General features: G+C 44.9%; 1 protein-coding gene across 2 annotated transcripts in view; it reads left to right on the forward strand.

Annotated features, from left to right (window-relative positions):
• psip1a (PC4 and SFRS1 interacting protein 1a) overlaps positions 1 to 15,471 on the forward strand; it is a 78,110-nt gene that overhangs the window by 39,488 nt on the left and 23,151 nt on the right. For both annotated transcript variants that reach the window (XM_078214158.1, XM_078214159.1), the window contains exons 10-11: positions 6,117 to 6,187; positions 6,278 to 6,348. In XM_078214158.1, the coding sequence (XP_078070284.1) occupies positions 6,117 to 6,187; positions 6,278 to 6,348 (142 nt within the window). The remainder of the gene's footprint in view (positions 1 to 6,116; positions 6,188 to 6,277; positions 6,349 to 15,471) is intronic.

The raw sequence follows: 15,471 nt of genomic DNA on the forward strand, positions 1-15,471 counted from the left end.
AGTTGCAGCATAACCCCACGGCTCTTAAACTCAAATCCCCTGTTAATGAACGCCAACACACTATAGGCCTTCTTCACGGCTCTATCCACTTGAGTGGCAACCTTCAGAAATCTATGGATATGAACCCCAAGATCTCTCTGTTCCTCCACATTCTTCAGAACCCTACCTTTGACCCTGTAATCCACATTTAAATTAGTCCTACCAAAATGAATCACCTCGCATTTGTCAGGGCTAAACTCCATTTGCCATTTTTCAGCCCAGCTCTGCATCCTATCTATATCTCTTTGCAGCTTACAACAGCCCTCCACCTCATCCACTACTCCACCAATCTTGGTGTCATCAGCAAATTTACTGATCCACCCTTCAGCCCCCTCCTCCAAGTCATTTATAAAAATGACAAATAGCAGAGGACCAAGCACTGATCCCTGTGGCACTCCGCTGGTAACCGGTTTCCAGTCCGAAAATTTTCCATCCACCACCACCCTCTGTCTTCTGTTAGACTGATCCTTTCTTCACTATCTACCTCCCAACTAATAAATTTGGGAATGCCAGTTACCAAAGCTCGGGGGAATCACTGCTTGCTAGTGAGAGCTAAAGATTGAAATATTTGCAGCTTACCAGTATTTGTACGGTTTCTGATGGTCATTGCTTTGGAGTTTGTATGTTCTATCCATGCCGGTGTGAGTTTCCTCCGGGTGCTCTGGTTTCCCCTCTCGGTACAAAAATGTGCAGGGTTAGGTAAGATGATGCTCTTTAGAGAGTTGATGCAGACTCGATAGGCTGAATGGCCTACTTCTGTATTTTAGGGATTCAGAGTTATTTGCGCTGCCTCTTAACTTGGTATCATTTACCTCCTGATCTGATGGACTGATCCTAGATCTAGGTACTGGACCCTCCCTCATAAAGTGATCATAGGACTGCTTCATAATGAAGTTCAAAAGCACCAAGTCAGGAGCAGGAATAAAAGGTCAATTCAAGTATATTTTCTAGTATCAGAAGCAAGCAGTCATTATTAAATGAATGGGTGTGGTGTGTCTTTTATTAGCCTCTGCTTTTGCTAGGATTTTGTGTCACAGGTCTTTCATTGGCTTTGGCCGTCTCAGCAATTCTTCTGGGTAATAGATGAAGTTAGGGGATGGTGATTGTGACTCTGTCTTGGTATTATCATAGTCATCTTCAGTTTGCTCTAAATCTTGGGGTTTTGATTTGTTACACTGGCCAATATTTTATCATCTGGCATTGTCTTGTTGGTAGCTTCTTGGACATAATACTCAGTGCAAGGTTTAATATTTATCGGTATCTAATTTAGCTTCAGGTACTGACCTGGCATTGTTTAGATTGTGGGCATTGAATCCATCATAGTTCGCAACTCTTCTTGCTTTCAAGCATCTTTTCTTCAGTGAAAGCATCTTGTAGATTCTCTCTTTCATATTGGTCTCTTCAGACTAGTTGTCCTGTCATCCTTACTGCCCATCATTCTCTTGATCAGTTCTCTACTGCCATTAATGTTGAGGAGACAGCAGTGTAGTGCTGATGTCAGAGGCCCAGACTAATGCTCTTATTCAAATCCCACCAGAGCAGTTGGTGGAATTTGAATTCCATTAATAAATCTGGAATATAAACCTAGCTTGATTAATGTGACATAACAACTAGCATCTTTTGTCATGAAAATCCATCTGGTTCACTAATATCCTTAACCAGTCTGGCCTACAGGTGACTCTTAACCCAGCTATCTACCAAAAATCGTGATAGTTGTAGTCATGGTAGTGATTTTAGGCATATATGATAAAAGCAGTGTCCTTTGGCAAATCCGATGATAATGCGTGGCATGTGCAGACCAGTTTTGTTGCAACAAATGAGAACTGTCAGCCTTGTCGTTTTCTATTTAAATGTGGATGTTTTTTTGGTGTTATTTCTTCTCCCATTATTTTTTGTAGCGCAAAACTGTCCCGTCATGTTTGTAGACTTGGTGTATCGTCCTTTGGTAAGATTACCTTTTAATTCAGCAGGAAATTGTGTTGTGACTAGCTCCTCTGCAGGCCATTGTTTTCTTATATTAATTTGCAAAATGCTGCCCTGGCTCCAAACTCATTTGTTGGTAAAACTTCTTAGCCTGAGCTTGAATAACAGGTCTGGATGTGGGTTCATCCTTGGCTCTGTGCGTGAACCATGTCTTGCTGTCTTGTCAAGAAGTATGCTGTCGATATTTCGGGCTTTTCCTCTTGCTTGACAACCTTCATCCATCTCCGTCAGTACCCATTGCAACTTCTCTTGATCTTTAAGCCATTTGTAAACCATTCTTTGCGAAATGGATGTTTGCACAATATCTTCTTTGATTTGGGCAATGATTTTCACTTTTATGATTCAGTACGCAATTTTGCATTAATCATTATGGGTCTTAGTACAAGGTTTACCAGTATTTATACAGATAAAATTGGCACCTTAATTAGTCATGGGGTTGTCAGCTTTTTGGCTGGTTCAAGTCATTTGTGAAGCATTTATAGTTCCACAGTGTTCTGAAATGATAAACTTGCTTGAAACTTTTGTGTCCCATGTCCTATTACATGCAAAGTTCTGAGCTTTGTACAAAGGGTAAATCAACATCCGACATGTGGGAGTCTTTCAAATGTCTGCTAATTGGAATTCAGGACCGGCATGTACCTGTGAGGATGAAGGATAAGTGTGGCAAGTATCAGGAACCCTGGATAACAAGGGATATTATGAGCCTTGCCAAAAAGAAAAAGGAAGCATTCCATAAGGTCTAAAAGGCTTAGGACAAATGAAGCTCTTGAAGGATATAAAGAACATAGGAAGGAACTTAAGGAAGGAGTTAGGAGGGCTAAAAGGGGTCATGAAAAGTCCTTGGCAAACAGAATTAGGAAAATCCTACGGCATTTTATAAGTATGTAAAGAGCAAGAGGGTAGCCAGGGAAAGGGTTGGTGCACTCGAGGGAATCTAGCGTGGAACCAGAGGAAATGGGCGAAATACTAAATGAACACTTTGCCTCAGTGGGGGGCACCAAAGAGAGGGACTTGATGGATGAGGAGCCTAGGGTGTGCAGATATTCTGGGTCATGTCAATATCAAAAAGGAGGACGTATTGGGCATCTTAAAAAGCATTAAGGTAGATAAGTCCCCAGGGCCTGATGGGATCTACCCCAGAATACTGAGGGAGGCAAGAGAGGAAATTGCTGGGGCCTTGACAGAAATCTTTGTATCCCCATTGGCTAAGGTGAAATTCCAGAGGACTGGAGGATAGCCAACGTTGTTCCTTTGTTTAAGAAGGGCAGCAGGGATAGTCCAGGAAATTATAGGCCGGTGAGCCTTATGTCAGTGGTAGGGAAATTATTAGAAAAGATTCTTAGGGACATGGGCGGCACGATAGCACAGTGGTTAGCACTGCTGCTTCACAGCTCCAGGGTCCCGGGTTCGATTCCCAGCTCGGGTCACTGTCTGTGTGGAGTTTGCACATTCTCCTCGTGTCTGCGTGGGTTTCCTCCGGGTGCTCCGGTTTCCTCCCACAGTCCAAAGATGTGCAGGTTAGGTTGATTGGCCAGGTTAAAAAATTGCCCCTTAGAGTCCTAGGATGCGTAGGTTAGAGGGATTAGCGGGTAAATATGTGGGGGTAGGGCCTGGGTGGGATTGTGGTCGGTGCAGACTCGATGGGCCGAATGGCCTCCTTCTGCACTGTAGGGTTTCTATGATTCTATGATTTCTATGACAGGATTTACTCACATTTGAAAACAAATGGACTTATTAGTGATAGACAGCATGGTTTTGTGAAGGGGAGGTCATGCCTCACTAACTTAATCGAGGAAGTGACGAAGATGATAGATGAGGGAAAGGCAGTGGATGTTTATACACGGACTTCAGTAAAGCCTTTGACAAGGTACCTCATGGTAGACTGGTATGAAAGATGAAGTCACACGGGATCAGAGGAGAGCTGGCAAGATGGATACAGAACTGGCTTGGCCATAGAAGACAGAGGGTATCAGTAGAGGGGTGCTTTTCTGAATGGAAGGCTGTGACTAGCGGTGTTCCACAGGGATCAATTCTGGGACCTTTGTTGTTTGTAGTATATATAAATGATTTGGAGGAAAATGTAACTGGTCTGGTTAGTAAGTTCGCAGACGACACAAAAATTGGTGGAGTTGTGGATAGTGAAGAGGATTGTCAGAGGATACAGCAAGACATAGACCGGTAGGAGACTTTGGCGTAGAAATGGCAAATGGAGTTTAATCCAGACAAGTGTGAGATAATGCATTTTGGAAGGTCCAATGCATGTAGGAATTATACAGTAAATAGTACAACCCTTAGGACTATTGACGGGCAGAGAGATCTGGGCATACATGTCCACTGATCACTGAAAGTGGCAACGCAGGTGGATAAGGTAGTCAAGAAAGTATACGGCATGCTTGCCTTCATCGGTCGGGGCATTGAGTATAAAAATTGGCAGGTCATGCTGCAGCTGTACAGAACCTTAGTTAGGCCTCATTTAGCATATTGTGTACAATTCTGATTGCCACACTACCAGAAGGATGTGGATGCTATGGAGAGGGTATAAAAGAGGTTTATCAGGATGTTGCCTGGTCTGGATGGTATTAGCTATGAGGAGAGGTTGGATAAACTTGGTTTGTTCTCACTAGAACGACAGAGGTTGAAGTCTACAAGATTGAGTGGCATGGACAGAGTGGATAGTCAGATGCCCTTTCCTAGGGTAGAAAAGTCAAGTACTAGGGGACATATGGTTAAGGTGTGTGGAGAAAAGTTTAGAGGCAAGTTTTTTTTATACAGAGGGTGGTGAATGTCTGGAACGTGCTGCCTGGGGACATGGTGGTAGTAGGTACGGTAGCGGCATTTAAGGGGCAACTAGACGAATACATTAATATGATGGGAATGGAAAGACATGGACTCCATGGGCCCGATTTTACCATTTTCATTCTAAGTGCTGAATCTGGGCACAATTCAGATCCGATTTGGAAAACTGCTTTCAGGCGCCCCCATTAGCACTTAGCGTGCAAAAAAACCGTGAGTCTGAATTGCGTTGTGGGCGGGGCTAATCATGCCCGAAACGATCGGAGCTCTGAACTGCGCATGCGCAGTTTGAAAAAAATTTGAAAAACGCGCTGCTGTCACATCGCTCCCGGGCCGCAAAAAGCCGATAAAGCGGCCCGGGAGCAAAAAGCAGGAGCGATGGTCCCCACAGACATCACCCCCACAACATAACTGTCCCCCTTATCCACGCTGCCCCCACCCCCGCTGCCCAGACCGATCGCGACCCCTTGCCCCCTTCCCCCACACCGATCGTCCGCAGAGTGGCAGCGGTCCCCGTCCGTCCCCCCCACCAGAGATCCATCTGGCTCCCCCACCCCAACCAGTGAGCAATCGGGCCCCTCCCCCCACCAGAGATATATCTAACCCACCTCCCTCCTCTCTCTTCCCTCCCCCACCTACCCCCAAAACCAGAGAACAATCATGCCTCTCTCCCCCCACCCCCCCAGACAATGATCTGTCCTCTTCTCCCTCCGCCCCCCTGCCCTCACCAGAGAATGATCTGATCCTCCTCTCCCTCCGCCACTGATCTGAGTCAGAGAGCCGTTGGAAGCTCTGAACTTACCTCTTCAGAAGATGGAGCGCCCGAAACAGACCTTTGCCGAGCAGGTCTGCTTCACGCCAAATCTGGACGCGCGAACGCGATGGTAAAGGGGGAAATGCTGGTAAATGTGGGCGGGCAGTCCATTAATTCAAGTTTTAAATGCATGCAAATACAATTAAATCACTGTTGCGCCTGCTTCGGGTGCGAATCGAATCGTGGCCATTTTCGGGCCTTGGTAAAGTGGGCATCTGCGTGGGCGCGGATCGCGTTAATGACTCCATGCCCAACTTTACCAAGTTTTCGAGCCCAATGCAATGGTAAAATTGGGCCCCATGAGTGCATACAGTTTTAGTTTAGGCAGGCATCATGATCGGCGCAGGCTTGGAGGGCCAAAGTTTCTGTTCCTGTGCTGTACTTTTCTTTTGTTCTTTGTTGCAGAGCTTGTTTCTCTTTATTCAGGGGTGAGAGATCGCATAGATGCAGTTCAGCTGTTAAAATTCAGATTTATCCTTCCATTTAGGCAAACCAAAGAGGAGAAAGAAGGAAAGAAAGAAGAAAAACTAAATTTCAAGAAAATTGAGAAGAAAAGAGGTATGACTCTACCTGTTTAATGCACTATAATCAGAAAGATTAACTAGATTGTACTTAATAAAATCTGACTTTCTTTCCCTTGGTTCACAGAAATGTCAATGGAATTGAGACTTCAAAAATTACACAGTGAAATTAAATTATCACTGAAGATTGACAAACCTGTGAGTACTCAGTAGTTTGAATGCAAAATTGAGTCAATTCCTAACTCAAGGTTATTTATGATGAAGAGAACAATCTGTAAGTTCCATTACAGAATAATAGAACTGCGCCAATTGATTATATTACAACCATATGAATTAGAAACACTTGGCCCCTCGAACCTGTTTTGCCATTCCATAAGATCATGATTGATCTGATTGGAACTTCAACCCCGCACTCCTGCCTAAACTTTCACCCCTTTGTTAATCAAGAATCTATCTAGTTAAAAATATTCAAAGATTCTGCATCCACTGCCTTTTAAGGAAGAGACTCAAGACCCAATGAGAGGGAAAATTTTGTTTCATCTCAGTCTTAAATGAGCGACCGTCTATTTTTAAACAATGACACCTAGTTCTAAATTCTCTGACAAGAGGAAACATCCTCTCTATATCCACCCTGTCAATACCTCTCACGACTTTAAAGGTTTTGATCAAATTGCCTGAAATAATAAACTTGTTCTTTGGCAAATCCGATGATGATGAGCGGTGTGTGCAGACCAGTTTTGTCTTCTGAACTCCAGTGGATGCAAACCTAACCTCTCATAAAACAAACTCACCCATTCCAGGTATTAGTCTAATAAATCTGTTTCTAATGTACTTTTATATTTCCTTAAAAAAGGAAACCAATACTGTACACAATAGTCCAGATGTGGTCTCAGGAGTGCCCTGTACTCCAGAAACATAACCTCCCTACTTTTGTGACCAACTCCCTTCAAATTATAAACATTCTATTAACTTTCCTGATTATTTGCTGTACCTGTATTTTAGCCTTTTGTGATTCATGCTCTAGGGCACCCAGATTCCTTTGCACCTGAGCACTGTACTCTCTCACCATTTAGATAATAAGCCTCTTCTTTTTATTCTTGCTGCCAAAATGATCAATTTCACATTTTCCCACAGTATACTTGATTTGCCAGATTTTTGCTCACTCACTTAACCTATGTAGTCTCTTCATGTCCGCTTCACAATTTCCTTCCCCGTAATGTAGGGAGGAGCTATATGATAAATGGCAGAACCATAAAGGGTGTAGATACGCAGAGGGACCTGGGTGTGGAAGTCCACAGATCCTTGAAAGTGACGTCACAGGTGGAGAAGGTGGTGAAGAAGGCATATGGCATGCTTGCCTTTATAGGACGGGGCATAGAGTATAAAAGTTGGGGTCTGATGTTGCAGATGTATAGAATGTTGGTTCGGCCGCATTTGGAATACTGCGTCCAGTTCTGGTCGCCACACTACCAGAAGGACGTGGAGGCTTTGGAGAGAGTACAGAGGAGGTTTACCAGGATGTTACCTGGTATGGAGGGGCTTAGTTATGAGGAGAGATTGGGTAAACTGGGGTTGTTCTCCCTGGAAAGACAGAGGATGAGGGGAGACTTAATAGAGGTGTATAAAATTATGAAAGGCATAGATAGGGTGAACGGTGGGAAGCTTTTCCCCAGGTCGGTGGTGATGTTCACGAGGGGTCATAGGTTCAAGGTGAAGGGGGGGGGAGGTTTAACACAGATATCAGAAGGGCATATTTTACACAGAGGGTGGTGGGGGCCTGGAATGCGCTGCCAGGCAAGGTGGTGGAGGCGGACACACTGGGAACGTTTAAGACTTATCTAGACAGCCAAATGAACGGAGTGGGAATGGAGGGATACAAAAGAATGGTCTAGTTTGGACCAGGGAGCGGCGCGGGCTTGGAGGGCCGAAGGGCCTGTTCCTGTGCTGTTTTGTTCTTTGTTGTTCTATCTATCTTTGCGCCGCCAGTAAATTTAGCAATCTTCCCTTAGAAACATAGAAAAACTACAGCAGAAAACAGGCCCTTCGGCCCCACAAGTTGTGCCGAACTTATCCCTACCTTTTAGGCCTACCTATAACCCTCCATCCTATTAAGTCCCATGTACTCAGCCAGGAGTCTCTTAAAAGACCCTATTGAGTTTGCCTCCACCACCACTGACGGCAGCCGATTCTGCTCGCCCACCACCCTCTGTGTGAAAAACTTCCCCCTAACATTTCCCCTGTACCTACCCCCCAGCACCTTAAACCTGTGTCCTCTCGTAGCAGCCATCTCCACCCTGGGAAAAAGCCTCTGAGAGTCCACACGATCTATGCCTCTCAACATCTTGTATACCTCTATTAGGTCTCCTCTCATCCTACGTCTCTCCAAGGAGAAAAGACCGAGCTCCCTCAGCCTATCCTCATAAGGCATGCCACTCAATCCAGGCAACATTCTTGTAAATCTCCTCTGCACCCTTTCAATCTTTTCCACATCCTTCCTGTAATGAGGCGACCAGAACTGAGCACAGTACTCCAAGTGGGGTCTGACGAGGGTCTTATATAGTTGCATCATTATCCCCGGACTCCTAAACTCAATTCCTCGATTGATAAAGGCCAGCACACCATACGCCTTCTTAACCACCACCTCCACCTGTGGGGCTGATTTTAGAGTCCTATGGACCCAGACGCCAAGGTCCTTCTGACCCTCTACAGTACTAAGAGTCTTTCCCTTTATATTGTACTCCTTCATCCCATTTGACCTGCCAAAATGGACCACTACGCATGTATCTGGGTTGAAGTGCATCTGCCACTTCCCCGCCCAGTCTTGCATCCTATCTATGTCCCTCTGTAATTTCTGACATCCCTCCACATTATCCACAACCCCACCAACCTTCGTGTCGTCGGCAAACGTACCAAACAATCCCTCCACTTCCTCATCCAGGTCATTTATGAAAATGACAAACAGCAAGGGTCCCAGAACAGATCCCTGGGGCACACCACTGGTGACCGACCTCCATTTAGAAAAAGACCCATCTATACCCACTCTCTGCCTCCTTTGGGCAGCAGCCCCTTTGATCCCATGCCCTCTCACTTTTTCTAGAAGCCTTGCATGGGGGACCTTATCGAACGCCTTGCTAAAATCCATATAAACCACATCTACCGCTTTTCCTTCGTCAATGTGTTTAGTCACATTTTCAAAGAACTCCACCAGGCTCGTATGGCAAGATCTGCCTTTGACAAAGCCATGCTGAGTATTCTTGAACATACTAAACCTCTCTAAATACTCATAAATCTTGTCCCTCAGGATCTTCTCCATCAGCTTACCAACCACTGAGGTTAGACTCACCGGTCGGTAATTTCCTGGGCTATCCCTATTCCCCTTCTTGAAAATAGGAACCACATCCGCAATCCTCCGGCACCTCTCCCGTCTCCATCGACGACGCAAAGATCATCGCCAGAGGCTCTGCAATCTCTTCCATCGCCTCCCACAGTAACCTGGGGTACATCCCATCCGGACCCGGCGACTTATCTATCTTGATGCCATTCAAAGATTCCGGCACAACCTCTTTGTTAAAGTCCACATACTCAATCCTTTCAGTCCATCGCAAGCCCGCAGTACATCCACCCAGGTCCTTCTCCTCTGTGAAAAACGAGGCAAAATACTCATTAAGCACCTCTGCCATTTCTACTGGTTCCGTACAGACTTTCCCGCCTTCACCTTTTATAGGCCGTATTCCTTCACGTCTCATCCTTTTACTTTTCACATATTTATAGAACGCCTTAGGGTTTTCCTTAATACTACCTGCCAAGGTCTTCTCATGACCCCTTCTGGCTCTCCTAATTTCCTTCTTTAGTCCCTGCAGTCTCTTTATCCAAGTCATTTATATAAATTGTAAATAGTGAAGCCCCAGTACTGATCACTATTGCTCGTCACATCCTGCCAACCAGAAAAAGACCCATCCATGCCAACTCTGCTTCCTGTTAGCGAACCAATCTTCAGTCCATGCCAACGTTGCGTTGCCGGGGGAGGTAGTGGAAGCGGATACGGTAGTGACTTTTAAGGGGCGTCTTGACAAGTACATGAATAGGATGGGAGTAAGAGGGATATGGTCCCCGGAAGGGTAGGGGGTTTTAGTTAAAGTCGGGCAGCATGGTCGGTGCAGGCTTGGAGGGCCGAAGGGCCTGTTCCTGTGCTGTAATTTTCTTTGTTCTTTGTTAAGTTATTCCCTACAGCGTGAACTTTTATTTAACACAATAATCTTTGATGTGGCACCTTATCAAATGCCTTCCGGAAATCTAAGTACAGTATATCCACCGATTTCCCCTTTACCCACAGTACCCACAGTCCATGGTGGGGAAGTTGTTGGAGAAGATTCTTAGAGATAGGATGTATGCACATTTAGAAAGGAATAAACTCATTAACAATAGTCAGCATGGTTTTGTGAGAGGGAGGTCATGCCTCACTAATCTGGTGGAGTTTTTTGAAGAAGTGACCAGAATGGTTGACGAGGGAAGGGCTGTGGATGTCGTCTATATGGACTTTAGTAAAGTGTTTGACAAAGTCCCTCATGGTAGGCTGGTGAAAAAGGTTGGATCTCATGGGATAAAGGGGGAGTTGGATAGATGGGTGGAGAACTGGCTTGGTCACAGAAGACAGAGGGTGGTAGTGGAAGGGTCTTTTCCGGCTGGAGGCCTGTGACTAGTGGTGTTCCGCAGGGCTCTGTATTGGGACCTCTGCTGTTTGTGATTTATATAAACGATCTGGAAGAAGGTGTAACTGGGGTGATCAGTAAGTTTGCGGACGACACAAAATGGGCAGGACTTGCAGATAGTGAGGAGCATTGTCAGAAGCTACAGAAGGATATAGATAGGCTGGAAATTTGGGCAAAGAAATGGCAGATGGAGTTCAATCTGCGAAGTGATGCATTTTGGTAGAAATAATGTAGGGAGGAGCTATACGATAAATGGCAGAACCATAAAGGGTGTAGATACGCAGAGGGACCTGGGTGTGCAAGTCCGCAGATCCTTGAAGGTGACGTCACAGGTGGAGAAGGTGGTGAAGAAGGCATATGGCATGCTTGCCTTTATAGGACGGGGCATAGAGTATAAAAGTTGGGGTCTGATGTTGCAGATGTATAGAACGTTGGTTCGACCGCATTTGGAATACTGCGTCCAGTTCTGGTCGCCACACTACCAGAAGGACGTGGAGGCTTTGGAGAGAGTACAGAGGAGGTTTACCAGGATGTTGCCTGGTATGGAGGGGCTTAGTTATGAGGAGAGATTGGGTAAACTGGGGTTGTTCTCCCTGGAAAGACGGAGGATGAGGGGAGACTTAATAGAGGTGTATAAAATTATGAAAGGCATAGATAGGGTGAATGGTGGGAAGCTTTTCCCCAGGTCGGTGGTGACGTTCACGAGAGGTCATAGGTTCAAGGTGAAGGGGGAGGTTTAACACAGATATCAGAAGGACATATTTTACACAGAGGGTGGTGGGGGCCTGGAATGCGCTGCCAGGCAAGGTGGTGGAGGCGGACACACTGGGAACGTTTAAGACTTATCTAGATAGCCAAATGAACGGAGTGGGAATGGAGGGATACAAAAGAATGGTCTAGTTTGGACCAGGGAGCGGCACGGGCTTGGTGGGCCGAAGGGCCTATTCCTGTGCTGTATTGTTCTTTGTTCTTTGTACATATGACTCCTTCAACGAACTTTTTTCAAAGAATTTGACAACAGTTTCAAGTAAATATTGAGTTCTGCAACTTGCCAGGATTGTCATCTCTTAGTTTTTAATTGTGCAAAGAACACATGATTGTTATGAAAGTTAGTGGAATTAATTTTTTTTACTTCTTGAGTTGTGGGCATCAGTGGAAAGGCTGCCACTTATCCCCCAACTCTATTGGCCCTGAGAAGGTCGTGATTGACATAACTGAGTGACTAACAGGGCAGTTATGGGTTTAATATTTTATTGTGTGACTAGAATAACTTCAAGCAGAAAGTCTAGCATAGTTTGCAGGAAATGTTTACAAATGTCTATAACTCTGAAATAGCTGAGCCACGTTTCAGATTGCCCTGGAAGGTGGAAGAAAATGGACACCTCATCCTCTAGGGTTCAGATTACTCCCATTTTTCTAGATTTCACCTGAGCACAAGATACCAGTACAGCAATGACCAATTTCTCAGGATCGGTGATCCCAATGTCTTGGCATTACTAAAGACTTGGTACCTACTATTAATAGAAACTTCTTGTTCTCTGCAGCCATGTGTGTCAAAGTATCTGAAGCAGTTCTCTCAAGGATACTCTGCAGAACCTCAAAACTTTGACCCCATTGAAAGAACAATATGGCTAGATCCATGCTCCTAATCAGCCTTGATCCTTGCATTGTCAGGGGTCACATTTAGTCAAGACTATTTTAGATTGGTTAAATCTAAAATTCATCCAACTTGGTGCTAGTCCTTCACTGCCTTGGGTGAATTATGAATTGAGTGATATTGTGGATGAGTGGGAAGAGACTAAAGGTTTTGTAAGTCTATACAAGGTCCATGTCTTTTGATGATTATTACCTGCCTAGCCTCAATTGTGCACTTACACTGGCTCTTGCAAGCTTGGCATTAACCACATACTTTCTTGATGCTTTTCAATACTTTGGCCTAACGTCAACAAGAACTTTCATTTATGCATTTAAGATTTACGAAGATACTACTGGGACTTGATGGTTTGAGTTATAAGGAGAGGCTTGATAGACTGGGACTTTTTCCTCTGGAGCGTAGAAGGCTGAAGGGTGATCTTATAGAGGTCTATAAAATAATGAGGGGCAAGGATCAACTAGAAAGTCAATATCTTTTCCCAAAAGTGGGGGAGTTTAAAACTAGAGGGCATAGGTTTAAGGTGAGAGGGGAGAGATACAAAAGTGTCCAGAGGGGCAATTTTTCCCCACACAGGGTGGTGAGTGTCTGGAACAAGCTGCCAGAGGTAGTAGTAGAGGTGGGTACAATTTTGTCTTTTAAAAAGCGTTTGGACAGTTACATGGGTAAGATGGCCGAAGGGCCTGTTTCCATGCTGTAAACCTCTATGACTCTATGTACCAACATATGAAATTGGAGCAGAAGTAGACCATTCGACCTTTTGAGCCCGCTCCGGCATTTGATAAAATCATAGCTGATAAGAAATATTCTACAGTATTTTAAGAGGAGGGGAGTAACTTGAATTGGAACAGATGCTGAACTATTTGGCAAGAGATTGGAAAGGGAAACGAAAAACTTAGTCAGAAAGATGAGTTTTGGAAAAGTTTTAAGGATGGAGAGCGAAAGGTAAATGGGTTTTGGGGGAGGGGCTCCAGCCCAATGTGTGTGTTTTCTTTTCAGTTCTCTTGCAGACTGCAAAGGAATTTCTGGTATTAATCTGCATGGTTGGTGCGAATTTTGAAGGATTGATGCAATTTAGAAAGTAAACATTTAAATTGTGCATAAAACAGTGAGGATGATGCCAATTGATTGCAAGTGAACATAGAAACATAGAAAAACTACAGCACAATACAGGCCCTTCAGCCCACAAAGTTGTGCCGAACATGTCCCTACCTTAGCGATTACTAGGCTTACCTATAACCCTCTATCTTATAAAGTTCCATGTACATATCTGAAAGTCTCTTATAAGACCCTATTAAATCCGCCTCCTCCACTGTTGCTGGCAGCCCATTCCACACACCCACCACACTCTGAGTGAAAAACTTACCCCGACATCTCCTCTGTACCTACTCCCCAGCACCTTAAACCTGCGTCCTCTTGTGGCAACCATTTCAGCCCTAGGAAAAAGCCTCTGACTGTCCACTCGATCAATACCTCTCAACATCTTATACACCTCTATCAGGTCACCCCTCATCCTTCGTCTCTCCAAGGAGAAAAGGCCGAGCTCACTCAACCTATCCTCATAAGGCATGCCCCCCAACCCAGGCAACATCCTTGTAAATCTCCTCTGCACCCTTTCTATGGCTTCCACATCCTTCCTGTAATGAGGCGACCAGAACTGAGCACAGTACTCCAAGTGGGGTCTGACCAGGGTCCTATATAGCTGCAACATTATCTCACGACTCCTAAACTCAAATCCTCGATTGATGAAGGCCAAAACACCATACGCCTTCTTAACCACAGCCTCAACCTGCACAGCTGCTTTGAGCGTCCTATGAACTTGGACCCCAAGATCCTTCTGATCTTCCACACTGCCAAGAGTCCTACCATTAATATTATATTCCGTCATCCTATTTGATCTGCCAAAATGAACCACCTCGCACTTATCTGGGTTAAACTCCATCTGCCACTTCTCCGCCCAGTCTTGCATCCTATCAATGTCTCGCTGCAACTTCTGACATCCCTCCACACTATCCATAACACCTCTAACCTTTGTGTCATCAGCAAACTTACCAACCCATCCCTCCACTTCCTCATCCAGGTCATTTTATAAATATCACAAAGAGTAAGGGTCTCAGAACAGATCCCTGGGGCACTCCACTGGTGACAATGGGGGGCGGGGGGGGTTAGCTGATAGAATTTAATATGGTGATGTGTGAGGTGCTGCTTTTTGGCAAAGGGATAGAGGGATGAAATATGGATTTAAAGGCACATTTGGAAAGTGAGTGCAAAGAACAGAGGTTTACAGCATGGAAATAGGCCCTTCGGCCCAACTTGTCCATGCCGCCCTTATTTTTTTAAAAACCCTAAGCTAATCCCAGTTCCCGCATTTGGCCCTTATCCCTCTATAGCCATGGTACCCATGTAACTATCTAAATGCTTTTTAAAAGATAAAATTGTACCTGCCTCTACTACTACCTCTGGCAGCTTGTTCCAGACACTCACCACCCTCTGTGTGAAAAAATTGACCCTCTGGACACTTTTCTATCTCTTCCATCTCACCTTAAACCTATGCCCTCTAGTTTTAGAGTCCCCTGCCTTTGGGAAAAGATATTGACTATCTACCTTGTCTATGCCCCTCATTATTTTATAGACCTCGAGAAGATCACTCCTCAGCCTCCTGCGCTCCAGAGAAAAAAGTCCCAGTCTATTCTGCCTCTCCTTATAACTCAATCCATCAAGTCCCATCATAATAGATCTTTGAAGGTGGCAGGGCATATTGAGAGAGTGGTAAACGATATCAGATCTCGGGCTTTGTAAATAAGAGGCATTTTGTCCAAAAGCAGGGAAGTTATACAAAATCTTCATAAAGCTCTGGTCAGGCTACAACTAAAGTATGCATCCAGTGGTCACCCTTAGGAAGGATGTGTAGGTTTTTGAGAGAGTGCAGAAGAGATTTACCCGAATGGCTCCAGGAATGAG

Source organism: Mustelus asterias, chromosome 6, assembly GCF_964213995.1.
Source record: "Mustelus asterias chromosome 6, sMusAst1.hap1.1, whole genome shotgun sequence".
NCBI classification, from domain to species: domain Eukaryota; kingdom Metazoa; phylum Chordata; class Chondrichthyes; order Carcharhiniformes; family Triakidae; genus Mustelus; species Mustelus asterias.